A 27,226-nucleotide genomic window follows, 5' to 3' on the forward strand; every position below is an offset into this window, starting at 1 on the left:
GATCTCATCTGGCCGGGGAACTCCATATGCGGCCAAAGAAGAAAAAACAAAACAAAAAAACCAAAAAAAAAAAAAAACTATTACTACTACTTTTTAACCTTGGGATTGATTAAGAACAAAGTCCAAAAGTAGAGCTATTTTTTAAGACTCTCCAACAGCCTGGGTTTTCATAGTTTTAAAGATCATGCTGTCTTCTAGCACACATTTTTTACATGCTCAGATTTCCCATAACGACTAATTCTATGTAAACAAAGAGTTGGTATAAGTTGCCTTTGATTGGCTGACATAAAGTTGATACATCATAGACACTTATTGTAGCATTAACTACTTTTGGCTCATATTCGTAGTTTTGTGAGTTTCTTTTCATGTGTCAGGCGTCTTCATCCACAGTTAAGAGCTTTCTGTCAGAGCTATGCCTGGTGTAGCTGTGGGTAAAAAGGCTGCATAGGGATGTTTGTGGGCCAGATGGTATGCCAGCCTTTTCTGTTCATATATGTTTTATTTAATCTTCAAAGCAACCTCTGCCACAATTCACTTTGCATTTATCAAATATTTGCTGAGTATCTACGGATTTTAGGCACCAAAAGTAAAAATAAACAAGGGAGAAGCATCTCTTATGGAGCTTGAGGGGAGTCTTAGGTGGGAAGAGGAAGAAACAAACAAATTAACCATTGATGAAGCCTCAGTGTTGTTCTGCAGATCAAATAGGGTGGTTTGCTAAAAGTGGCGGTGTGGTAAGACACAGAGCCTCCCTGGGTAGTGTGGGGTGGTCTGATTAAGGAGCTGACCCTGCAGAGTACTTAGAGGGAAATGTCATTTGCAAAGGCCGTGAGGCACAGGAACCAGGAGGGTGAAGTCTGAAAACACTTTCTTTTCGGGGCATATGGAGGTGATAAGGCTGGGGGTCCAATCAGAGCTATAGCCACCAGCCTGCGCCACAGCCACAGCCATGCAGGATCCAAGCCGCTTCTGGTCTGTGACATATACCACAGCTCACGTCAACATGGGTTCTCAGCCCACTGAGTGAGTCCAGGGATTGAACCTACATCCTCATGGATACTAGTTGGGTTCGTTAACCACTGAGCCACAATGGGAACTCCCACTTTTCTTGATAAGGTGTTAACACTGTATTCTTGACAGTGGGGAGCCTTTGAGGGTTCTAAGCAGATGTGAACAGGGTTTTAAAACCATTACACTGACAGCATTGTGAAGAAGGTTTGTAGAAGACCTGGCCTTTGGCAAGGCCAGCAGAAGCCTGCTGGAAATACTCCCAGTGGGACCCCACTGGGGAGGTTAGGTGAGGGTGATCTGATGGAGAAAGAAGTGACCCATTAGGAATGGATTTTGGAATAGAGCTTCTGAGATTTACTAATGGTTTGGTGAGGGCGAACAATGAGGGAAATGCAGTGTTATTATTTCTTTTTAATAAACAAAGGGTCTGAGATTCCAAGCGAGCAAATGGTCCCCCAGAGCCTTTCAGCCAGGAAGTGTTAGAGCTGAGATGTGAACTGAGATCGTCTGTCCAAACGGCATTATTCTTTCTCTTTCCCAAGGGACTGCCGACTTCCCTATGAATCCATAGGCAGTGGTAGCCTCTGTTTTAAATGTCATCAAGTGGCTTGAGCCACAGTTTATCACTCTTTCTCTGAAAGAAGGAGCTTTAAAACTCAAGATCCTGGGGGCAATCAGATGCTCTTCCTAAACATCAGTTTATCTTCCTGAGAGGAGACAGGGCTGGTCCTGATGTGCTTGGTTTGCTTTTGGCAAGTTGTCCTGGATCCTCAGGGCAGAGGTTGCTGAGGCCTCAATCACAGGGTTCGTCCCTGGTAGGGTCAGTGCATCCACTTGACCTGGATGGTGGGATTTCCTAGGCTAAGGATCTTGTGCATCCTTGAACAAACAGGACCTAACCCAGTACCTAAAACATAGAAGGATGGTCATTGTTCATTGACTCACTGAGTGAATGAATGGGGAGATAATATAAGGGCAGTAGGCAAGAATATAATTTTGAAGTCAAGCAAACCTGGACTCAGATTCCAGGCCAACCATTTTACTCCTCCATGTCCTTGCTCTAGTTAATACCTAAGCCTCGGTTTCCTTTCTGTAAAATGGAGATAATAAACACACCCCCCTCCTTGGCTGTGGCCTTCAAAATGAAACAATGTAGGGAACAAACAGTACAGAGCCCAGGACACAGAGAATACTCTACAGATAATTGTACTTTCTTGTCAATAGGTCAGCAGTCCTTCTTAGTATGTTCAGAACAACCTGTTACAACGACAGAATTGCCAGAGAACACATTTCAGAATAAGAGGGCCATGTTCTCTTGCTGGTAGAAGTGCAAAGCCAGGTTGTCTGAAATAGTTAAAATTTTCCTAATGACTCCCACAGTCCTAAGATGGTCCACACGTCCTGTCCCACTCCCCAGCCCCACCTCGCACCTCACTTCCCTTTGCACCCTGCAATTCAGTCCACCAGCCACACTGCAGTCCCAGCAGACTCTTCCCTGGAAGGCCCTGGCCCCACTCTGCGCATCATTTGTCCCTGGTCAGCCTTCAAGGCTCAACTCAGAGGTCCTTCCCCATGAAGTTCCCTGGCTACCTGGACCCAGACACTGTCAGGGCACCAGTACCTTCCTTTTGTAGCACTTCTCAGCATTGGAATTTTACATGCATATGCCTTTTTATTTTATTTTTTTTTTTTTCTCCTAATACCTAGCCCTCCCACTTCCTTATAAGCTCCATAGTGGGCAAAACTGTTTCTTGTTTCTTTTTTGTTGTTGTTGGAGAGAGGGTGCAGTGCTCATTGTTGGCTCTTCAATAAATATTGGACTGGATGGATGGATGCATGCATGCATGCATGGGTTAATGGATGGACGAAGCTAATCCACATATGCAGGTGGCCAAAAGTAAAAAGATTCTTGCCACAAGAGTTGGCACATTCGAGGTATTTATGACCTGGCCAGGCTAGCGGCTCTAATGGGAGCATAACCCGGCCTTTGGAGTAGAATTCCACACCACTCCCAATTCCTAGAATTGGAGAGTCTCCTAGGATTTGGGAATCCATCTTCCATCTTGACCATAAGTCACTAGGATAGAAGAGTTTATATCAAAAAACCATGAAGAGGAGGCTTTCTTTTCTGTCCCAAGGAACAGCCACTCTACTATACCTAAGAGTAGAGAAAGGAGGCACTGAATGTGGCAGGTGCTGGGTCAGATCACTCCCACACAGAACTGCTCCATGGCTTGGGAGCTGTTGAGCTGATCTTGGTAACAGACACCAGGGGCTGTCTGTCATTTTCACACTTTATAAGTATCACTAATTACTTGCTCCTCTGTCTCCAGGCAGGTAGGCAGAGTGTGATCTTCAGGGCCAACTTAGCTACCCTCCTGTGACTCCAGATTTTCTCTGATCTCTAGAGGAGTCTTCCTTGAATTTGGGTTAGTCTGTGCAGGCGCCTGGTGCTTGTGAACCGCAAACTGAAAATTAATAAAAAGCCACCAGCATCCTTCCTCCCAGGGTGACACCCTTCCCCTTTCTCTTGCTAAGTAAGCAGGAGGCTTCTCCGTGAAGCAGGAGGCTCCAAGATGTTTGTGTGTGTCTCCTGGAGTCTCTGGAGGAAGATGCCTGGGAGACAGACCATTTCTTCTCCCCATTCTTCCCATTCATTATCCCACAAACCAATACGAGCTAGTTGAGGTGCTAGGAACATGGACCCAACTGTTCCTTGGCCCCCTCGGGGCCTAAGCAGTGCTCTTACCGCCCCACCCCCAGCCTTGAGACTGTCTGAAAAGGCAAAGAGCACCTCTGGAGTCATCTTTTTCTCTTTCCCTCTACGCACACCTAGAGGTCATCACAGTTGCTGACTTCACTCCTGGGCCCTCTCCAGACTGTCTTCTGATTCCAAAGCACTGGGTTGGACCAAGATGAGTGTCGTGGCTGTCCCGTGTCACATCTGTGCCTTTGTAGACAAGGTGACATTGGTATATCTGACACTGAGTGCTAAGAGGTATGATTTGTCTAGTGCATGGAATCCTCTGATTTCCCTGCAGAGGATTCCCAGAAGAGAAGAGCCTTCTAAGTGAGGAGTGTTCTGAGCATCTCAAATGGTTGGTTTTCACCAGCCACTTAGAAGCCCAGCTCCTTAGAGCATGTGAATCTGCATGCATGCTGGGGGCAGCCAGGAGGTAGAAGCAGCTCCTTCCTTCCCAAGCTCTGCACAAATGTGTTCCCACTGGGGTCACTAGGGATCACGGCTTGCTCACAGCCTGGTCTCTCCAATTTGAGTGGCAGGCTCTTTGATCTCTTGGGTTCTCTTGACCAGGCCAGGGAGGGGGTGCTTTAAGGCAGTCCCCAGATGTGTAAGCTCCTGGAACCATACTAGAGAGGTCCATCCTTAGCAAATGGCCTTTTGGTGCAGGTGGCACATCTCGGGGTTGAAACAATGTTGGAATTCAAACAATGGAGCTCATTCAGTGGCCTCCTTGAATCAGAACAAGTAAGAGGCAGGTGCCAAGGAAGAATCAGATTCAAAGTGGATAAGGTGAATGCTGGAGGACATTAAAAGGAGAACACTTCTTTTAAATATGGTAGGTACCTAGGTGCTCCCTAATTCTAAGAGAAAAGTTATTTTAAGGACCAAGTTGAACAAAGAAGGAGGGCACCTTGACCAGTTGGATGATAGTCATCTAGAATCAAGGATTTAAATAAAAGCCCGGCTAAACCCAGCAGTATGGATCACTCGTCTGTTGATCTCTTGACATGGTCATTGGGATCACTTAAAAAGGTAGTTCATGGGATCTTAGGTCTTGGATGGTGTTTACAAAACAGTTTCTCATTGCCAAGGTCAGCTCTAGGACTCTAAATGTCCCAGGTGTCTCTTGCCGATAAACGAGGCCATGACGTTATCTCAGCCATGGGAAATAGGAGACTGAGAAAAAGCCCAGCTTCACTATAAGGGCACTCAGATCTGCACTCTGGTTTCTGGTCCTAACGCTCAGTTGGGGCCCAGGTTGAGAGCAAGAAAGCAGGAGAAGGGGGATGTTAAGATGTACCACATAGCAAGGATGCTGTCCTCAACTGAAGTGAGATAGGTGCATTATGCCCTTTTGGCGGGAAATTGCAACATGTTAAAGTTGGAAGGGAGGGATGTTTGGGGCACATGGACTCCAGCCTTCTCAGTGTCTGAGAAGCAGCTGTTCTCAAGCAGGGCTGGGATGGTGCATTGCTCTGAACTTCACCAGCTTCCTTAGCACTGAGCTGAACAATGCTTTTTCTTGTATAGGACAGAGACACCTCCCCTGGCCCTCCGCTCTCAGAGGAAGAGGGATATCACATAGGAAAAAGACTCCAAGGAAGTAGGAGAGGTCAGGAATAGCATAATGTGGGAAAGTCAAAACCTCATGCTTGGTGGACTGGAGAATTGAATTTCCGTTTGCCTTCCTGGGCGCTGACTGCTGCTATTGCACTTTGAGCATGTGGCTGTAGCATATGCACAGAGGAGATAGATGATGGGATAAGGTTTTCCCGGGAGTTCCTGTTGTGGTGCAGTGGAAATGAATCCAACTAGCATCCATGAGGATGCATGTTCGATTCCTGGCCTTGCCTAGTGGCTCAGGTATTCGGCGTGAGCTGTGGTGTAGGTTGCAGACAAGGCTCGGATCTGGCGTTGCTGTGGCTGTGGTATAGGCTTGTAACAGCAGCTCTGATTTGACCCCTAGCCTGGGAACTTCCATATGCCTTGGGTACGACCCTAAAAAGCAAAAGGAAAAAAAAAAATGTTTTCAACTTGCCGTCTTCCAGGGTAATTGCCATATAGAGCTTCTCAATTATTTGGCTGAGAAACTGAACTGCACACTAAGGCTTATTCATGGTATTGGAAGGGGTGCTGTTGGGTGGTATAGAAAAGAACTCCACAGGTGTGTAAGGAAAACTTAGTTCTTTCTCCTAAGTAGGAAGCCGCCTGGTTCTCTGCCTCCTGGGTGGGAGAAAGCAGTGAATTGGTTTTTTGATTGTTTGTTTCCTAGGTTAGATTGAATAATTTCTAAAAGAAGTTTTTTTGGGGGGTCTTTTGTCTTTTTAGGGCTGCACCTGTGGCAAATGGAGGTTCCCAGGCTAGGGGTCTAATTAGAGCTGTAGCCGCTGGCCACAGCCACAGCCACAGCAACGCCAGATCCGAGCCGCGTCTGCAACCTACACCACAGCTCACGGCAACGCCAGATCCTTAACCCACTGAGGGAGGCCAGGGATCAAATCCACAATCTCATGGTTCCTAGTCAGATTTGTTTCTACTGTGCCACGACAGGAAATTTTTAAAAGAGTAAGCAATACTTCCAGTACTCTTACCACTTGGGAAATTACAAGGGTTTGAGGAGCTCTGTGCCAGGTACTTGGGGCAGAGACCAATATATATATTTTCTTTTGTCTCGTAGCAGAGTTTGCATTATTTAAGACCTCATAGATTTAAAACTTGAAAGCAGTTGTCTCAGGGATTGGTGGCACTTGCGGTCTCCAACATCATGGAAGGTGGTCCTCCAGCAAGGCTCTGGCTTCAAGTCAGAGCTGCCCAGGAATGAACCCAGCTCCAGACACTGCTTTTAAGACCTGATCTCAACCATCCTCCTCCTTCTCATTCTCTGCTTGCCAAGCCATGCTAGTTTTCTTTCCAGTTTTCCCACCCCAGGTCCTTTGCACAACCTGAATTTCTGTCTGCCATATCTAAGCCTCTTTCCTCCCTGCTCATTTTATGAACAATTAACCATTGTTCATATTTTAGTACAGACATCAGTGTGTTCAGTAAGCCTTTCCTGACCAGTCCCTCAAGTCTAGGTCAGGATCCTTTATTAAACCTTTTTACAGAACTACTATAATATTTTCCTTAAAAACATGTAATCACATGATCCTTAATGCTGGGAGTATTTAACCTTTTTGGTGCCATGGGCCCTTTTAGTCATCTGGTGAATCCCATAGACTTCTTCTCATACCATTGATTTTAGATGCATAAAATAAAATAGATTACCAAAGAAGCCAATTATCCTCAGATATTATAAAAATAGTTTTCATTGTAATATAAAAATTGATCTGCTTCTTGATGAAGGCATTAAATTATAAAGTTGAGCAGCTGGTCTAATAACTATTATAATTTTGAAATAATGAGCATGAAGGAAATTTTGAGATACTGGCAATAACTGTAATCAAATAGGAATCTGTCTATGATTTCTATTGGTGATGTCACACGGGTTCTGCCAACATTACTGCAGTTAGTTTCTAACATTTGAAACATAAGGAAATGCTAAATTTTAGTTAGAGATTAGTGAAAATCAAAGTGTGTTTTTTCCCAAGTGCACAAATTTCTGTGGATTCTATCCAGAGCCCCTAAGGATCCTCAGTTTGAGAGATATGCTTTAGCTTAAAATTAATTGCTCCAATAAAGCAATTAATGGCTGTTTGCCCTCTGGGTTGTAATCTCCAGGAGGTCAGGGACCATGTCTACTTGTGTTCACATTTATCCCTAGTTCCTAGTCGTGGTCCTGCCATATAGTAGACACTCAGTAAGTATTTAACAATAGCTACTCCTTAAAGCATCCTTCCTACCCATCAGCCAGCGTGAGCTTGTGCATTTCAGGCATTTATCCCTGAAGCTTTTACCCGAGCTTTATCCAAGACCACACTGCTGGTATGGCCAGAACCAAAGTAGTCTGACTCCATTCAGGCAGCGAATGAAAGACCCTCTTGGATCTCAGACTCTAAAACAGAGGTAATGATGGAGCTGGAAGCCCCACAGAATGACACTGGGGATTTGATGACGTAGTTTGTGAAACATACTATCTCAGCCCAAAGTCGGCCTACTTAGATAGTACTTGTACCTATTGCAGTATCACTGCAGAACAGCACATGTAGAGGCCCTGGACTGAGCACCCTATACCACCATACTTATTTCCAGCCACCCTGTGATGGCTTGAGGGACCATGAGCTTAGTCTGTGTTTCTGATAGGGGAGAACAGTAATTGGGAGGCACCCAGTTTCAGAGGGCCTCAGAGGAATCGGAGGCTGCTAGGGAAGTGGTTAGGAGATCCACACTCTCATCTGTCACAGAGAACAAAGGAAACCAGGAAGGGAGAGGGAGCAGGAAGGAAGCTGTTTGCACGAAGTATTGTTAACTCACAGAGGAAGCACAGACCTGGGGCTAAAGTAGTGATGCCCTGTGCTGGTGTGAGTCAGTTTTCACCTTTTAAGTGCTTTGAGTAACCCTCCCAACCTCTTTATTACCACCCTGCAGATAGGAAAACAGATGTGGGAGATGTTTGTGGAGAAAAGGCACGTGATGTCCCGCCCCCGCTGATGTCCAGTACCACAGACCCGGTTCCAGTCTGGAGCCCTCTTCCCACTCTGGGTCTTTGGCTCAGCCCAGTGACTGGGTCTCTGTGGACCCCAGGGTCGTCATTCATCTTTAGTGGAGAGGATGCCTCTGTGGACCACCTGAGGTGAAGGCACAGAACCTGGCCCATCATGACATGTGCTTGGCCACTGACAGCTCCAACTAGATGGAGTTTTAATGTGGTAAATCCTGAAAATGCCAAAGCTGAGGTCTTGCTTTAACTGGGTTCTGGCACTCTCTCCGGGTTCTAGCACCTTTGGCCATGCAGTTTGCCTTTCATGAGCTCTCAGTGGTGGTGGCAGGGGGAGGTGACACCCTGGAGCACCAAAATGCCAGGTTTGAAGTCCTACATGTCGGCTTTGGGGGATTTCATGTTTACCCAGACCTTTTTGATACTGCCCTTCAGAAAGAGAGATCCATCCCTGAGGCCATTTCTTTGGAAATTTCCCCTAAATGATGCTGCATTCAAGGGTTCTTGAGCTAAGCCAGGTGATAAGGAAATGATGGACATTTAAGCTGTCTGAGGCTCGGCTGGCGGCTCTGTGCACCTGAAATGTTTCCTTCTGCTTTAAGAGGAGGTAACACCCCTCCTCTCCCTCCCAGCCAGACAGGTAGGTCCTTGGCCAAGAGGCATCTGTCTACCCCCCTCACCCGTGGTCCTCCGCAGGGTGGGGCTGCTGTGTGATGTCACACCTCCACCCCCAACCCCAGAGGAGGCAGCAATTTCCTTTCTGTTGACAAGCTTTGTGAGAGAGCAGATCGGATGGCACCAAATTGCCAGGCTTGAGCAGTGCTGTCTGTCTGATCCCTGATCAATAAGTGGCACGTTGGCTCAGGTGTGAAACTTGAAGGGATCCAGTGATGGGAGCAGGCCCAGGGAGGATTTCAAATCCAGATAGTTTCAGGCACTCGGAAGGTACACTGACAAAGAATGTATCCCATCAGTTTATCGGGAAGCGCCCCATATGAAGAGGGGTGGGGGTAGGGGAATCTATCACATACTTGTGGAACCACTGAGAAAATGCCCTTGATGTTGATTGAGAAGCCAAGGACCTTGCGTGCTCTGCTAGAAGCCTCTTCATTATTTAATGAAGGCTGGGATGGTAATTAAAGGTGGTTCAGAAGGAAGGCAGGAATTTGTTGGAGCTAGCACCAAGCGTCCTCCGAGATGCCTATGACCGGCAATCAGACACTGGTGAGGAGGTAATCAGGCCCCGAGAAGGGGAGGCTGATGACAGCAGCACCTCACAGGGGATATTTAGAGAGCTGGGTGTGGAGCCTCCCACATGGTTAAAAGGCTTTGATTTTGTGCAGAAGAACATATCAAGACAAGTGGCCCACTCCCTGTGTTGAGTGTGGTTGTGATGGCCGTTGTCAAGGGTGTTGGACTTATTTTTGTTTGTTTTTCTTTTTTTCATTTTTTAAAGTTTTATTGAAGTGTAGTTGATTTACTATGTTGCAACAAGGTAACCGGCTGTGACAAGACTGAGATCCATGGGGATACAAGGCTGGAGACATGCTGGGACATCACTGGTGTGGAGGGGGGGCACGTCACTGGGAACTTTGGGCCAAGGGAGGGCCAAATGGCGGATTCCATTCACCCATCATGCCATTTATTCAACCTGAAATATTTATAGGAAACCCACTGCCTGGCAGGCACCAGTTTAGCACAAAGGATGACGTTGCAAATGACAGAAAGGGCACAGCCTCAGGGAGCTTATATTCCATTGGGGGAAGAGGGCATGCGAATACCCCTTACAGACTGTCCATGAGGTCCACAGTGCAACACTAAGTCCTCCTGAGCCCAGGAGTCTCTGGGCCCTGCAGAGGAGGGGCTTCTCCAGCTGGGCGAGGGGCAGTGTCTGTGAAGAGCACAAATGCAGTTGGTAAACATGTTTCAGAAGTTTGGCCTGCCTTGATCTTCTGCATCTGGAATCAGCCAACCACTGACCCCTAAGCCAAAACTCTCCCACCAGCACTTTTTGTACAGCCAAGAGCTCAGACTGGTGTTTGTGTGTTACACAGTTGGAAAAAAATCACAAGCTTTCCTGACCCATGAAAACTGTATGAACTAGAAATGCAGGGTCCATAAGCAACATCATCAAAGCACCCCTACTACTCTGCAGATGTGACCTTCGCTGCTTCTGTGCTTCACAAGCAGAGCTGAGTAGTGGTGACAAAGACCATATGGACAGGGGAGCCAGAAATGCTCACTCTCTGGTCCTTTACAGAAGTATGCCACCCCCTGTTCTTGGTCCTCCTGATAATCTGCAAATGCTTCCTCCAAATCTGGCCCAGAAAACCCACCCTCTCAGGTAGACAGAGAGCAGAAGAGAAATTTCTGCTCCACCTCCTCTTCCCATAGGCTGGGATGGGGGTCCTCAGCCTGCCAGCCCCTGGCCCTGGTGTTCCGTGTCGCCTGCCGCAAGTGTGGCCCTTTGGAAGCCTCTCAGTTATTGAATCCATCTCCCCTCAGCAGGTGGTCCCATTAGAGTGAGGCCAGACCCGCCACCTTCATGAGCTTAAACCAGTATTTTCCCGTCCATTGGGATAGTGGGACTTGGTACCGTCATTCAAAATAGTGATACCAAGTGCTTTTTGATAAGAAAATATTTCCACGACTTACTGAGTAAAATATAGCAGCAACAACAAAATCACTCCCAGAGCCATAATGCATAATAACCCATTCAACATCAAATTGTACCAATGTGGGAGTTCCCGTTGTGGCTCAGCAATAACAAGCTCAGCTAGTCTCCGTGAGGACACAGGTTTGACCCTTGGTCTTCCTCAGTGGGTTAAGGATCCGGCATTACTGTGAGCTGTAGTGTAGGTTGTAGATGAAGCTCCAATTCAGCCTCTAGCCTGGGAACTTCCATATGCTGCAGGGGTGGCCCTAGAAAGCAAAAAAAAAAAAAAAAAAAAACCACTGTGTTTTTGCACATGTATCTAGATGTTGGATCCTCAGAATGTTAATAGTGGTTAAGTTTGGATACTAGGATTTTGGATTTTTTTTTTTTAACTTTCTTTTTCTTACTTTTTTGGACAACTTGAGATTATTTTTAAAAACATCCACGTGAATCATCTTAATCAGCAAAGAGCCAGCTATTTTAATTTTAAAGAATGAGAATGGTTGCATCCGCATGTGGGTGATAGAATTATTTATGTGGTTATGATGTAATGGTTAGAGATGCATGCATCCCCATACAGCTCACCCCCAATTAGAGCAGGAGAGTGATGGCTTCAGAATAAATGAGCAAAGAGCAAGGAAGGGGGTGAGAAAAGATGTAGAAGTCAGAAAATCTGAGATGGTTATTATTGTGAGGAATAGAAGCTTCTCAATATATAAATCTCCTTGGTTCATCATTAGTATTTGGAAAGATGGGAATGTAGATCTTTTCCTGATTCCCCCTCTGCACCCTCTTGAGAAACTAAACCCCTTAGACGGTGGTGTATTTTTAAATGGTGTGTTAGCGCCACCTAGTGTCAACATGCTGTCATTTCACCCTCATCTCGGTGGGAACCTACCATCACAGTCTTTGTTTGATGTCCCTGCTCTGGTGGCATTTGCGCAGCAGGCAGCGAAATGCCTCCCGGGGTTCTGCAGGGCAGTGGGAATGCCTCATTAATTTATCCCTTCCTTCCTGTCTCAGTCGCACAAAGCGAATCTGTCCGACTGAAGAGGGGGTTTGGCAGTTGAAGAGCAAAAGGATGCCTCCCTGTCAAAACCAATCTCCGCTTTTCTCCAGCAGCCAGCTCCTTAAAGCTGGGTCCGTGCTTCTCTGGCAGGAAAGCCACCGTCCCCAGGGCTGCCTTGGGCTTGGAGCTCTTGAGGAGCAAATAGGGGACTCCGGCTTGTGGTGGGCTGCCCAGCATGTAGCTGCGCTCCTGGGAGAAGCCAGAACCAAGCCTAGGACCTCTGGCCCATCCCTTCCAAGGCTGCTCCCATCCTGCTCTCCAGACCCCAGCGTCGTCCTTGCTGCTTCCTTCACCCTCATGCTCCTAGTCCAGCACCTCCCCAGGCCTCTGGGTTTTCCCTCTGCAAGTTCTAGAACCTGCTGTTCTGTTTGACAAGCACCCGGCCCTCTACACTACCTTCCTGCAGGCTTCCCTCCTCAATAGCTGCTCTGGGTTCCTTTACCCTCAGTTGAAGCTCCAGGGAGCTTTGTAAAGTACAGACCTGCTTGCATTGTTCATTTAGGCCTGCAAGGCCTCCCAGCTTGTTTCCTATGCCTAATCCAGCCCCATTGCCTTCCTTTCAGTTCCACAAGCCTCCTCCCATCTGTGGCCCCTTGGCTTGCCCTCCCCTCATGCCCTGACTCCAATATGGTGAATCTCCACTCAGTTCCCAGTTGGATGTGCCTTCCTCAAAGGAGTCTTCCCCCCACCCCCCATGGCCTGAGTCACATCCTCCTATAATTTGTTTGGAAAATACCATATACCTCTCCTCCCTCCAGCCCCCACCCCCCATCCTGGTGTGTGGTAAGCAGCTTCATATATGCTAGTCTTTGGAGAATTCCCCTCTCCTCCGTTAGACCAGTGGTTCTGAGCCAGGGGTGACTGGCCCCCCCTAGGGACATTTGGCAGTATCCACCTGGGGATATTGTGGGCTGTTTTAACTTATGGGGAGTGTTACTGGTGTCTAGTGGGTAGAGGCCAGGAATGCTGCTACAAGGCATACAACAGCCCCCAAGAGCAAAGAATCATCTGGCCCAACAGGCCACTGGTGCTGAGGTTGACCAGACTGGAAGCCCTATGGAGCCAGGAACTCTGGCCCCTGAGAAAGAGCACATTGGAGGTCCCAAATATGTTAAAGGCCAGCTTGGTGCTCTCAGCCCTTATGGATTTGTTCTTAGGTGGGTGGACAACCACCATATCCCTTCAGACCTGACAACTACAAAGAATAAACAGGAAACTTAACCTTGCTTTTCCCGCAACAGGATAATTACTCAGGGACCTGCTGGTCCAGCCCCCCCCCCCCTTTTAAATGGCCGTACCTGTGGCATCTGGGGGTTCCCAAGCCAAGGATCGAATCCAAGCCATAGCTGTAATTTATGCTACAGCTGCAGCAGTGCCAGACCCTTAACCCACTGAACCACAGTGGGAACTCCCCAGAGCCCTTTTTGTGTGTGTGCTTTTGCTTTAAAATTATTTAAAGCCTAATTCTAAATTGTATGTTTTTTTCCACTTTTATCTTTTACAGTAAAATTTCATCTACAATTTTAGTTAGTTGAGGCATAACATAAGCCAAATGGCCTGGCTTCTAAAAAACCTTCATTGTGCAAGAAAAGTCCAGATGACTATGCACAATTAATAGAGGTTAAAGCGTTATGATAACTGAATGGAACACATGAGGTTGTGGGGGAGAGGGCTATAAACAATCTTTTAGAAACAGTTGGGGAAATTTAAATAGGGACAATGTATCAGATAGTGTTGTTGAGTTTGTGTTTATTTTCTTTGGTGTGATTGGGGTATTATGGTTATGGTCTCAGTCAGCTTAGACTGCTCTAACAAATTGGGTGGCTTACAAACAACAGAATTTCTTTCGCACAGTCTGGAGTCTGGGAAGGCCAAGGTCAAGGCACTGGTAGACTCATGTCTGGTGAAGGCCCACACTTCTCATTTTGTCCTCACATGGTGGAATGGGGGAGGGAGTTCTCTGGGGTCTCATATCAGGATGCTGATCCCGTTGATGAGGGCTCCACCCTTGTGATCTAATTGCCTCCTGAAGACCCCTCTCCTAATACCATCCAATTGGAGATTAGGTTTCAAGATAATGAGTTTGAGGGGCACACCGATACTCAGACCATTGCCTTTAGAGAGGGGAATGTCCTTGTTCTTAGGAGATACAGACCAGAGGGGTTTGTTTTTGTTTTTGTTTTTTTCTTTTTTTTTTTAAGGTCTTTTTAGGGCTGCACCCACAACATATGGAAGTTCCCAGGCGAGAGGTCAAATCAGAGCTGTAGCTACCGGCCAACGCCACAGCCACAGCAATGCCAGGTCCGAGCCATGTCTGTGACCTATACCACAGATCACAGCAATACCGGATCCTTAACCCACCAAGCAAGGCCAGGGATTGAACCCACATCCGCATGGATACTAGTCTGGTTTATTACCGCTGAGCCACAACAGGAACCCCCAGACCAGTGAAGTACAGGATATCTGCAGCTTGCTTTCCCTGACTTAGCAGGAGAACGAGAAAGAGAGAGAGAGGGAGAGAGAGGGGTGTTTGTAGAGAGAGGGAGGGAGAGCAGATGTGGCACAGTGTGACGGGAGTGTGGGTATGTCCTACCCTGCCACCCTTTCAAGGTCTCTGTCCTGAGAAGCAGGGCAGCCCTGAGCTTGGTCATGTGTGTTTCAGTCTGCAGCTCTCCGCCCATCCACATGAAGGTGCAGCCCCTGAACCAGACAGCGCTGCAGGTGTCCTGGAGTAAACCGGAGACCATCTACCACCCGCCCATCATGAACTACATCATCTCCTACAGTTGGACCAAGAACGAGGATGAGAAGGAGAAGACGTTCACAAAGGACAGCGACAAGGACTTGGTAAAACTGCTTGTTCTGACTCAGGGACCTGCTGCCCTGGCAGCTAGGAGAAGGGCCCTGTGCCGCTCTTTGGGGTGCTTTGTCTGTCATCCCAGCTCCATGATGCCCCCTGCAGGCAGGAACCACCACGGGCCATTCTGCCACTCAGCTGATGCCCCTGTGACCTGGGGCTGAGCCTGCCTGGGCTCCACCCTGCCCTTTCACTTGGCCATTGCACCACCAGGAGAAGCGAGTTCATTTCTTTGTAGTTGGGCCTTTCAACATGGACCACTTTTTCTTTCATTATTTAAAAAGAAAAAAAAAGAAAAAAAAGCTTCCCTGAAATCCTTGTCGTCTAATAGCAACTGTTATAAAGGTTAAACGAGTGACACAGGTGTGCCACTGGGCCTGGCACCTAGTAAGTAAACACTCTGTAAATACCAGCCATTATTAGTACTACAACTGTTCCTCCCCCTCTTCCTCCTCCCCACTCCCACTGCTGTCACCCCACCATGCAGCTGCCCGCAGACCCCACCACTCCCTTCTGTCACATTCGATTCGCCTTGTACATTCCTACCTGCTAGACCCCAGTGACCACATAATTTGTAACCACTGTTCACAGACTCTCAGACACTGAAAGCCCCACCTCACTTGAAGCTACACATGCCCAATTCAACTTTTCATCTTAAATGCGCATCAGTAGTGGCCAGCCCCCAACAAGGACCCACAGAGCAGATGTTTGCAGAAGCCTTCTCCTTCCTCTGGAAAAGCATTCTCTGGTCTTTACATCTTTGCATAGAAACTCAAAGTGACACGTTCAGGTTTGAAAGCCTTGCGTTTATTGTTAATCAAAACAATTCTTTGGAATAACGAAGCCCATGCTTTACATGCACATGACAAATGTAATAGCACTGAGTGGGATCCTTAATGGCGGTTATCACGTTTTTTTTCTCCCAATACAGACTCCCCAGGGCCCATTCAGTGAGTTAGAGAATAATACTTTGCGTATTCCTTTAGATGAAGATTCTTTTACTTCATTTCCATTTATATTTTCAATTTCCCCACTAGACATTGTTATCTGGGTCACATTAGGGAATGATGAGCTTCATGAAATCGGAGAGGAATCTATTGAAAGGCACCCAAGGTTATGATGTGTTTTAACCTTTCTCTCATCAAGACTGGAAGTCCGTGAGGGATGTTTCTCTTTCTGAAGTAAAGATGGCTTGCATTAATCAGCAGAAACTATCTAGGTGCTTATTCGGTTTCTTATTCTAAGTGGAAAATAATTAAACATGCAAAGATGAATAGATACCACCTTGGAGTGAATTCTAATAAATCCCTGCATAGATGGAGCAAAGATTTTGCTCTGAACAGAAAATGGGGTCAGAGGTTTAGAGAACAAGGCACAAATTAGTATCAGAGAAAGAGGGAGATGTAGAGAAAAACATGCTTTGACAGCAAGTTCTTTTTTTGTAAGAATTTCTAGGGGTGATTATTTTCTTTGGGGACACACAAAATTAATTTTCTTAATGCCTCAAGAAGTCGAGAGCACAGGCTTTGGGTCAGCAAAGCTATCCTCCAACTTCGCTGTTCCGATGGCCCAGAAACCTACAAGTCCTACTGCACATGTTCCCGGAATTTCCCAGCATCCCTTTCTCTCTCCCACCCTCACTGCAGACCTGTGGGACCTGTCTCATTGCCTCCTTCTGCCAAAAGAGAGAAAGGAAGCTGAAAGTTAAATAACTTGACCCCAGCCTACTGCTCTCACCTGGAATCTGTTTGCAAGGCAGCAGCTGTGGCCACAATAACATTTTAATGCCTCTTCAGAGGTTTTCAATAGCTACGTTGGAGGAAAACCCACTCAGTGCTTAAGCTCCCAGAGCTGCTTTCTGTATTTGGCCCAGAACTCACAATTCAATGACAAGACATTTCATGCATTAGGGAGTCTTTGAAAATAAGTTGCTTTTGTTGTTTGTTTCTTCAGAAGGCAGGCCCTGCCAGCTTTTTAGGTATTTTTCGTTCTCTGATTTTTGAAGGCTCTTGGAATAAAGTTCTGAGGGATGGGGATCTGGATTTGGCTGGTGACGCTGGACCAAGGATTGGCAGACTTTTTACTAGAAAGGGTCAGATAGTTAAGATTTAAGACTTGAAGGGCTCTATGGCTTCTCTAGGCAACTACTTGAGTCTGCTGTCATAGAGTGAAAGCTGCCATAGACAACGAGTACATGAATAGCGTGACCATGTACCAATAAAACTTTATGTACAAAAAAGCAGACAGTGGGCTGGATTTGGGCTGTGGCTCTCACTTGCCAACCCCATGTCATGCCAAAGGCATTCTTTCCATTGCATGGTGTGGACTACCTGTAAACAAGGTTTGACTGACCTATTTTGTGCAGCACTCCCAAAGACCCTGGGGAGGGGGTGTGGTGGGTGAATACTGCTCTCCCCACTTAGCAGTTCAAGGGAGCAGAGACCAAAAGACATTGAACAAGTGACTCAGAACCACACAAGTAGGGAGTGGTGAGACTTAGGTACATCTCCTGTTGTCTAGCTTCTAAGCAGGTGACCTTCTAGCACCATGCCCTATATTACTCCAAGGTCGAGGTACAAGGGGACCTTTAAACTGCGAAGAAACAGACACGCAGGGGTTTTGTTATGGCTGTTCTAAGCTCAGCATGGTCCTTGAAATTCAGTATAGTTGATAATTCTAGAGGTTTTATAGGATTAATTATTACCACTTACAAGGTAGGGTAGTTTTAATAGAAACCCAAGCCTGGTGGATATCGAGAGGATTGAAGGCATGTTCCAAGCCAGAGTCAAGAGTCAGAGCCGGAACTGGTTTTTTTTCTCCACCCAACACATTTCTAGGTTGAGAACAGATTCCCAGACAAGGTTACTTCTGAACGCTCGTTCCTTTCCAGGTGAGCCTTTTGAGAAAGAAAACATCCTGAGGAAGCATTGTGTCTGTCAGACTTTGCTTTGGTACCCAGAAACCTACATCATTTGAGGTTTGGCTTTAGGATGTCAAGTGTGCACTGGCTTCCAAAGCCAGCTCACTGCCTGATTTTTCCTCCCCTGCAGAAAGCCACCATTAGCCACGTCTCACCCGACAGTCTCTACCTGTTCCGTGTCCAGGCCGTGTGTCGGAATGACATGAGGAGTGACTTCAGCCAGACCATGCTCTTCCAAGGTGAGGAGGCTGCCCTTGTTGTCTGCCCTGCATCCCGGAGCCTGTCCCCTCTGTGCTTTGTCTTCTTTCCCATTCAGGTGCTTGGACACAAGAACACGAGCCTGGCCTAAGAATCAGTGTGGGGTTTGTAATTGCACCTGAAAAGTCTCAGGAATTTAGGCCCACCTTTTAGGTTGGGGCCTTCCCAGGCTGGAAGAGGGCAAGAAGAGCACAACGTTGATGGTTTTTTAAATTCTTATTTTCCAACCTCGGGGAGCCGGGTATTTGTCTAACAGCGTCAGATCACAGAATCACCTCCTAGTCGTGTGGAGGAGTATTGTCTTTGGGTGTCTAGCATGACTCAGCTAGCTGATTTAGGGTCTGGTGGAAAGGTCCAGACCAGCCCTAGGGTGGGCAAGAGGAGCGTTCACTCTGGTGCAGAGTTGCAAGGAGCTCTTCAAAACTTCATCATCAGGATCTGTTCTATATCAGCGGTATATTTGTTAAAAGCAAAATCAGTGCAAAATATCCAAGAGCAAAATAACAAAAATTAACAAAAAGACAGGATTTACTCTGTCTTATGGCCCCCACCAGATCCCAGTCCTGGTTCCAATAGAACTTTATTGGCAAAAATTGGCAGCCAGCCTGTGGGCTCTAGTTTGGGGACCTGATTTCGTGAGGCCCACTAGGACCAGCATGGAGGGAGGGACCAGGGAGTTGAGCTTTGCTCTGCCAGTCTGCCGTCTCCCTGATAAGGTTCTACACTTCCTCGATCCTCAGTGTCAGAGAAACCTACACACCAGGCCAGGGGTACTTAACTTTTGTGAGTCATGTCTCTGATGAAGGCTTTGGCAGCTTCTCTAGAAAATGCCAGAATTGTGCATATTAGAGCTTCAGGAGTCCCGTAAAGCCTGTAGGCCGTGGACCAGCTGTGTTTTCCAGAAGCCTGTGAGAAATGCACATTCACAGGTCCCTCCTAGACCAGTTGCCTCAGAGACTCAGAGAATGGGAGCCAGGAATCTGATTTTTCACCAGATGTGCCCATTCTAGATTGAGAAGTGCTGGTTTAGAGCCTGGGCCCTGGAATGAGAGCCCCAAGTTTGAGTCTCCTGGCTGCCACTTAGTGTTTCTGTGACTCTGAGAATGTTTATTAACTTCTCTAAGCTGCAGTTTCAGTCCAAAAGTGGTCCTCGTGAGAGTAGCGACCTCACAGGGTCCTTGTAGCTGACAGGGGATGATGCATGTTATGTCTTTAGCACAGTGGCTGGTACCAACTATAAATATCCCCTTATTAGTAGGCTTAATATAAAAAAATAGTAAGTGATGAAACCAGGGTGAGCAGCCCTTCGGCTGAGATTCCCTCCGTAGGTCCTTTCCAGCTTTACAATTTTGCATCGAGTATTGAAATATTCTTTGCTAATGTTCTCATTAGCTCATCCTTCCATTTAAACTAATTGAAATGATCATGGCTGTATTTTTTTCACAAATAAGTCACACTCACTTGTCCACCTGTGCCCTGAATGTATTGGCCCGTGTGCTGTGTTGAGGAGGGTCTGAGAGCCGAGGCCAGGTCTATGCCAGCCCAGGGTGGGGGCGAGGCAGGGGGAAGCATGGGAAGCCAGGGTGGAAGCTTGCCGAGGCCGGAGCCCCGAACTTTGGGCCCATAAATCATGATTAGACCTCCCATGTGCTCCAACCAGGAGCCTGGGATTTGCAGAACTGCCTTTCCTGATTAATAGACCCCTGAGCTCGCTGGCTTCTGCACAGACTTTGAAAAATTAAATGTTTGTAACGTAATGCAATTCCAAAAAAGCCTCGTCAGCGATAAATTCCAAGCACGGAATACTTAAAACATCCAATCACACCGACTTGAAGAGGGCCAGTGTCTCCTTGGTCTACAGACTTTCTTTGCCCAGAGGTGGCCATGCATTTACTCCTTTTCTGTGCTGGCCTTTGTCCCTGCATGATGACATGGACACGCGGGTCCTTTACACCTCCCCACAGTGGCTTTAGCATCTTCCCTGCCACATCCAGTGGGCAGGGTAGAAATGAATTCTTAGGTCAGCTAGCACATTTTTTCTGATGAATCAGCTAGGAGTTTATGAGCAGCAGAGGCCAGTGTATAAAACTGATCAGCTATTAGGACCTAACTTTTAAAAGAGAAAGAACAAAAGCTTAGGGAGTTTCAGGGACATCTTGTTGAAAATAATTAGATTTCCCAGGGATAAAGTTGACATCTAGTTTGCAAGCATGAGGAAGCCACATGGGATACTTACATTATTATAATATGTAAAGCAATTATGTTCTACAAAAGGTAACACATATGTCATACTTACCTGACGGTGGTAAAAATGATAATAATAATGGTAAGCAGTAGCTGTAGAGTAGCCCCCAGTTATAGAGTGCTTGCCTGTAAGTTATTTCATCTGACCTCATGGCAGTTTGTGATGCAGGTGTTACTTTACGGAGGGAGAAATGATGCTTGGGACAGTTGAGTAACTTACAAAAAAAATAGTAATAATAATAATCACTCGGCTACAAAGCGTAGTCTGATTTCTTATTCCAAAAGCCCAGTCCTTTATACACAGCAGCAGAGCACCCATAAAGCATAAATGTTACCCTGTATCCCCCATCTTTAACGAACAGCTAAAGAGATTGATTACTAAGTGTTCAAAAGCCTTTTTTTGCAATTCTCAACGGTCATGGGAAATAAGGTCTCTTCAGCTTTTCCTTTGAGACCCATTCGGCAGCTTGGCCAAGCCAATGGATCCCCTCTCGGAGTGGCTGAAAATAAACAAGTAAAATACATCGGAAGGGAAACCAATTACATTCAAATACAGCTGTCGCAACATTTTAAACAAACAAATTTGGAACGTAGTCATCTATGTGCTTCTTTTATTCAAAGTATTAAATGACAAGGGGCAGGTCTGTAAGCGACTGTGATTTCTGAGTGGTGATGAACGTAAATGATATTCTGAAATAGCTACATCAGCTCTAAGGCAGGAGGAAAATAGAGCATTTCAATCAGAGACACAGTCACAGGATGGTCCTGATAACACAGGTGAAATCTGAGGCCTGCATCCCTCGTAAAAAGAAAGGATGCGTCTCCGTGACGGCTTCGTGGGATTCTGGTGTCATTTTTTTACCCTGTCCCTGAATCCCACCAGGCTGGTGGACTCCTGATCTGAAAGGTCCTATAGAAACTTCCTAGTCACCACGGCTAGAACTGACCCTGATGGAAACTGTTCAAGATCAATAAAAAGCAGGTCTGTTGGTGGAGTGGCTGCTGAGTTTGTTGGCCTTAAATTAAGCCCTTTGTAAAGTGCAGGGAAAGCAGGTCTCTTAGGAAGTCTTTTTTTCTGTCTTAACAAAGGAAAGTGTGTATACCTGTCTAAGGCGGTGCAGTATTGATCCTGAAGCAACTCACTGATGGTAGCAGGTTATATTTAGTGCCAGGCAAGAGCTGTTTGCCTCCTAGGCTGCCTTATTTGACCTGGTTGTATTGACATCTAGATCGGTCTGTTCTCCACATTTGTGTCTTCACACATTTCACTTTCCAACTGAGCCAAATGAATATATTGTTAAGTTGGGGGTTGCAAATGCAGGTGTCCCCAGCCAGCAGGAAACATGGACAAATGAGGGGAGGGCCATCAGCAGGAAATCTGAGATGTGTGCCCATCCAAAGGGGGTGACAGACACTTAGCCCTGGCCAGATGTTGCCCTCAGGGAAGGTGAGCTCAGTTTTGCTAAATATTGTGGTTTTTCAGGATAAGCAGGAAATTGGGATTTTTAGGTGAAAGCTATTTATGATGTTTGCAGCAAATTCATTGTTTAAAAAAGCTTCCAGGGAAAGCAAAACAAAACAAAATATGTTGAGTACTTGCCCCACTTCTGGTTTAGAGAAAAAAACTCCAGCAGGTACAAATGTTACTTATTTGGGGACTTAGCAGGGGTTTTTTTCTTTTTTCTTTTTTTCTTTTTTTTGCTAATTTTTCAGTGCCAGGTACATGTAGGAAGCACACTTTTAGTTTATATGGCACTGTTTTTTTGTGTTTTGTTGTTGTTTTTGTTTTGTTTTGTTTTGTTTTGTTTGAGGTAAGCTCAAAGAGGGACTTGGAAATATTTTTTAAGTTATGCAGTTTAGCAGTATTCACAATAGAGAAAAGGTGGAAGAAATCCAGATGTCCATCCATAATGAAGGGGTAAATAAAACACAGTATGTACATATAGAAGAATGTTATTCAATCTAAAAAAGGGAAGGAAATTCACAGATGAACTTTGAAGACATTATGTTAAGTGAAATAAGCCAGGTATAAAAAAGACAAATAAATATATATGATTCCATTTATATGCGCTCTCTGGAGTGGTGAAACTTACAGAAAGCAGAGAGATGGTAGCCAGGAGCTGGTGGGAGGGGGAAACTGTTCAAAGGGTACAGAGTTGCAGTTTTCTGAATGGAAAAGTTCTGGAGATCTGAGGCACAATGATTTGAATACACAACACTACTGAGCTGTACACTTTAAGTGTTTAAGATTTGTCTTATGTGTATTTTACCACAATTCAACATTTTGTTTAATAATAACACATGGGTGAACAGAACTGCAAGAAGGAAGAAGCATCAGAAAGAGTAATCTGTAGTTCACATGAAAGAATTTGACCATTTTATAGCAACAATGGCAACAGGTTATATAGGGTTTCAAAACTTAAGTAGAAATAAAGTATAAGACCATACACAAAAGGTGAGTAAGGAGAAGTAAAAGTACTAATTTCAGGTAAACTGTAGTAAGTTTAGCATGCATCTTATAATCACTGAAAGGATAATATAAGAAATTATAACCAAAAAGACAGCAGAGAAGAACAATGGAATACCATGATTCATTTAGATGCAGTTCAAAAATAGATAAAATGCTGACGGGGTCAGGGCTGTTGTTACCTTAGGGAAAGGTCTGGAGGATACACTGGGTGGATATGAGAGACATGCAGTCCTGCTGGGGTGCTGGAGAATGCCTGTGTCTTAATATTGGGGGGCGGTATTTACACTGGTGTTTACAAAGGCAAATATTAATTGGACTCTGCACTTAAGATTTGTGCATTTTACCATATGTTTTACTTCAATAAAACAGAAAATGATTACTTTTTTTTTAAGTTTTAAACTAATAGCTTAAGACAAGAGTCAGCGAACTATGGCCTCCAGGCCAAATTTGACTCTCTGCATATTGCTTAATGACTTACAAGCTAAGAAGGATTTTATGTTTTTAAGTAGTTGGAAAAAAATCTAAGAGGAATATTTATTTTATTACATGGAAAGTCATGTATTTCAGATTTGTATAGGTAAGTACAGTTTTGTTGGAACAACAACAAACCTATATTGTTTACAGTATAATTTCTTTGTTTCTCAGCTAATACGACTCGAATATTCCAAGGGACCAGAATTGTCAAAACAGGAGTGGTAAGTAGAGAATGTAATCACTTTGTCACTGGCTGGTTGGTAATTTGCATGCAGTTAAAACTGTCAACACTAGGTGGCAGCATGGTGTTGTCAAAACTGCTCTATGTGAATCATTAAAATACAGAAAAACTTGCATTATTCACTCTTTGTAATTCAATGCATTATAAAAATAAGCTGTGCAATAGAGTTAAACCAATAGTGTTATACTGTATAATTTTGTCAAGATAAAAATTCGCCATACTTTTAATTATTTATTTGTGAGATCATAGGATGTAAGACTGCGAAGGAGTAGAGATGTTTAAAATTGAAAGATTGTCATTTGCCCAAAGTTACATGGATTTGCACATTTCTGGAGCCTCACTAAGTTTACCCCTTTCTAGTGCAACTAATAATTCTAGTATTAATTACAATGTTGGCGATAACAATAAAAGTCTAGAACTTAATAAGCTTTTCCTATGTTTCAGGCATAGATTATTATTCTATTTACTCTTCACAGCATCTCACAAGATTGGTGTTACTGTTGCTCCCATTTTACACATGAGGAAACCAAGGCTTAGAGGTGGAGAAGGGAGAGTTTATAGAGCAGGGAGGGGACATGGCCTGAACTGGGAGCCCTGGGACAAGAGGCTTGCTCAAGAATTCCAAAAACTCTGTGCTTTTTTTCTTAGTTGATACCTAGGTACCTAGAATGGATTTTGTCTTTCTTCTTAGAGAAAAGATGTATAAACCCAAGAATAATAGAGCCCAATATCCAGGCAGAGTTATAGTAATGTGCCCAGCATTTCCCAGAGAACAAGTGTGGGATCGTGGACTCAAGCCTGTTGGACTGCTCTGTCTCCAGTGCCTTATTTTTTAATTTTATCTTTGTTTTTTTTAGGGCCACACTTACAGCATATGGAAGTTCCCAGGCTAGGGGTCAAATCAGATCTATAACTGCTGGCCTATGCCACAATACCACCAGATCAGAGCCGCATCTGTGACCTACACCACAGCTCACGACAACACCAGATCCTTAACCCACTGATCGAGATCAGGGATCAAACCCGCATCATCATGGATGCTAGTCATATTCTTTTCCACTGAGCGATGATGGCAACTCCCTTCAATGCCTTATCTTATATCTGCCATTTCATTAGCCAACTGTAGAACTCAACATTTTCCAGCTTGATCATCCTTAAACTAAGTCTTCAAATTAAAACTTGTGGATAAAGTGATGAAATCTAAGTTGTTCTGGCTGTATGTACTGTTTTGAACTGTATAAAGGATGGGATAGAATTATGGATACTACACACTAGGTTATAAGAACCAAAATTAAACTAATAACTCAGAGCAACACTTTTTATTTTCCTCAGATACCACGTGCAGATAAAATCTCACCACTGAGCCCCAATTAGTATGGTGGGAATCATGAGCTGAAGTTTGGACAGAGGCAGCCTTATCTCTGCCTCTTAAATTCTCTGCACCTCATTTTCCTCACCTGTAAAATGAGGTGATGATTATGTGTGTCCCCAAGGTAGTGTGGAAAACCCTTGCACCTTGCTGGTGCTTGCTAAATGGAAGTCTTACTCTTACCTATGTAACAAGCATAGATTATGCCATGGATAAATCCAGAGACTCTTAAAGGTACGGCAGATGTTCAGGACCCAACATGGTGATGCCAGCTGTAAACCAGCTCTCAAAGCTTGCAGGATAGAGCATGGCCCCTGCTTCTGACCCTGCCACTGAAGGCGTGGGCGGGCCACTGCACTTCCTACTTCCTCACTTTAAGATGCCGAACCAGATCCGGTGGCGGTGGGAGTTGGGGGGGGGTGCTTTTCTAGCCCTAAGGGCTCTGTATTCTCCACAATTGCTAGGGGTATATAAAAAAACAAAGGCTTCTGCCTCTTCCACTGTCACCCAGCAAACAGGTGACCATCTGATAGTACCAAATTATTGCTTATTTGATGTTTGTCTTTCAAACAACGTGAATGCTGCTTACTTTCTTGCACTCAGTCTCCTTCTGAGTAGCATCAGAGATAAGTTGTGTTTCATGTGCTGGTTAAGATAGTTGAGTAATTGTAAAGCCATTTAGAGGAGAGATGGTCAGCCAGGGATCACCTAATGTCAGCTTTGGCACCCTGCTTTGGAAAATCCCATGAGTAAAATAAAAAAGACTACTAAGACCCCTGGGGGTCATACAGGCCTCATTCTCAATTCCAGTGGCTGATACTCTGCTTTCTCTTCCCCTGTGCCTTCCCCCAACCTCTCTCTTGACCCTTTTAAGCCCACAGCATCTCCTGCCTCTTCAGCCGACATGGCCCCCATCAGCTCGGGGTCTTCTACCTGGACATCCTCTGGCATCCCCTTCTCATTTGTTTCCATGGCAACTGGGATGGGCCCGTCATCCAGCGGCAGCCAGGCAACCGTGGCCTCCGTGGTCACCAGCACGCTCCTCGCCGGCCTGGGCTTCAGTGGTGGCGGCATCTCCTCCTTCCCCAGCACCGTGTGGCCCACGCGGCTGCCCACAGCCGCCTCGGCCAGCAAACAGGCCGTCCGGCCCGTCCTGGCTACGACCGAAGCCCTGGCTGCTCCGAGCCCCGATGGCGATGCGGCGCCAACCAAGGACAGCGAGGGTGCTGAAGAGGGGGAGAAGGATGAGAAAAGTGAGAGTGAGGACGGCGAGCGGGAGCATGAGGAGGAGGGCGAGAAGGACTCCGAGAAGAAGGAGAGGAGTGGGGTGACCCACGCCGCCCGCGCACGCAACCCCACCGAGCCCACCCCTGCGCCCTCGGCTCCCGGTACCGCAGCCCAGGAGGGTGGGCATCAGACTATAGCTGGGCGCCAGCGGGACCACGCTGCCTCCCCCACCGCCCGGCCCGAGGAGGCCCAGGACCCCCGCCCGGTCACCTCCACCCAAGTGCCCCCCACAGTCACAGAGGAGCATGAAGAAAAGAGTGATCCCAAGAAGCCAATCACGCCGTCTAAGAAGCCTGTGTACCGAGGGGACCGATTTTCGGAGGATAGCAAGTTTATCACTGTTAATCCAGGTAAGTGACCTGCTGCTCACTCACTGAGGGCTCTACACTGCCGCCAACAGCCTCACCCTGTAGAAAATATTTGCTGGTAGGGGAAGAAGATCCAGAAAGTGCTTAATATTCCTGGAATTGTGCGTCCCTGGAATAAAAATATGTCTCTATTTTATGCTTATTCTTTTAAGAATAACCTACTCTCTTATCCTTGCTGGAATAAGTCTTGCCTTCATATTATTTGTTTGCCTCAGAATAACTCTAAACACGTCAATCACGCAATGAAGTAAATGAATTAAAAAGGCATTGAGGGGAGTTCCCATAGTGGAGCAGTGGAAACGAATCCAACTAGGAACCATGAGGTTATGGGTTCAATCCCTGGCCTCAATCAGTGGGTTAAGGATCCGGCATTGCCATGAGCTATGGTGGAGGTCGAAGACGCGGCTTGGATCTGGTGTTGCTGTGGCTCTGGCGTAGGCCGGCAGCAACAGCTCCAATTAGACCCCTAGCCTGGGAACCTCCATATGCCACCATGGGTGTGGCCCTAAAAAGACAAAAAGACAAAAAAAAAAAGGCATTGAGGAGTTCCCATTGTGGATCAGTGGGTTATGAACCCAACTAGTATCCATGAGGATGCTGGTTTCATCCCTGGCCTTGCTCAGTGGGTTAAGGATCCGGTTTTGCTGTGAACTGTGGTGTAGGTC

At 45.9% G+C, this 27,226-nt stretch overlaps 1 protein-coding gene across 5 annotated transcripts in view; it reads left to right on the top strand.

Moving 5' to 3' along the window:
- Positions 1–27,226, top strand: part of PTPRG (protein tyrosine phosphatase receptor type G) — a 720,153-nt gene that overhangs the window by 592,265 nt on the left and 100,662 nt on the right. For all 5 annotated transcript variants that reach the window (XM_021070771.2, XM_021070773.2, XM_084988823.1 and 2 more), the window contains exons 9-12: positions 14,736–14,920; positions 17,981–18,089; positions 23,468–23,517; positions 25,781–26,543. In XM_021070771.2, the coding sequence (XP_020926430.1) occupies positions 14,736–14,920; positions 17,981–18,089; positions 23,468–23,517; positions 25,781–26,543 (1,107 nt within the window). The remainder of the gene's footprint in view (positions 1–14,735; positions 14,921–17,980; positions 18,090–23,467; positions 23,518–25,780; positions 26,544–27,226) is intronic.

The sequence above is a fragment of the Sus scrofa genome, chromosome 13, assembly GCF_054392235.1.
Source record: "Sus scrofa isolate SSC_HxYL_T2T_F1_AM1 chromosome 13, Sscrofa_HxYL_maternal_Yorkshire_Landrace_v2.0, whole genome shotgun sequence".
Classification (NCBI taxonomy): Eukaryota; Metazoa; Chordata; class Mammalia; order Artiodactyla; family Suidae; genus Sus; species Sus scrofa.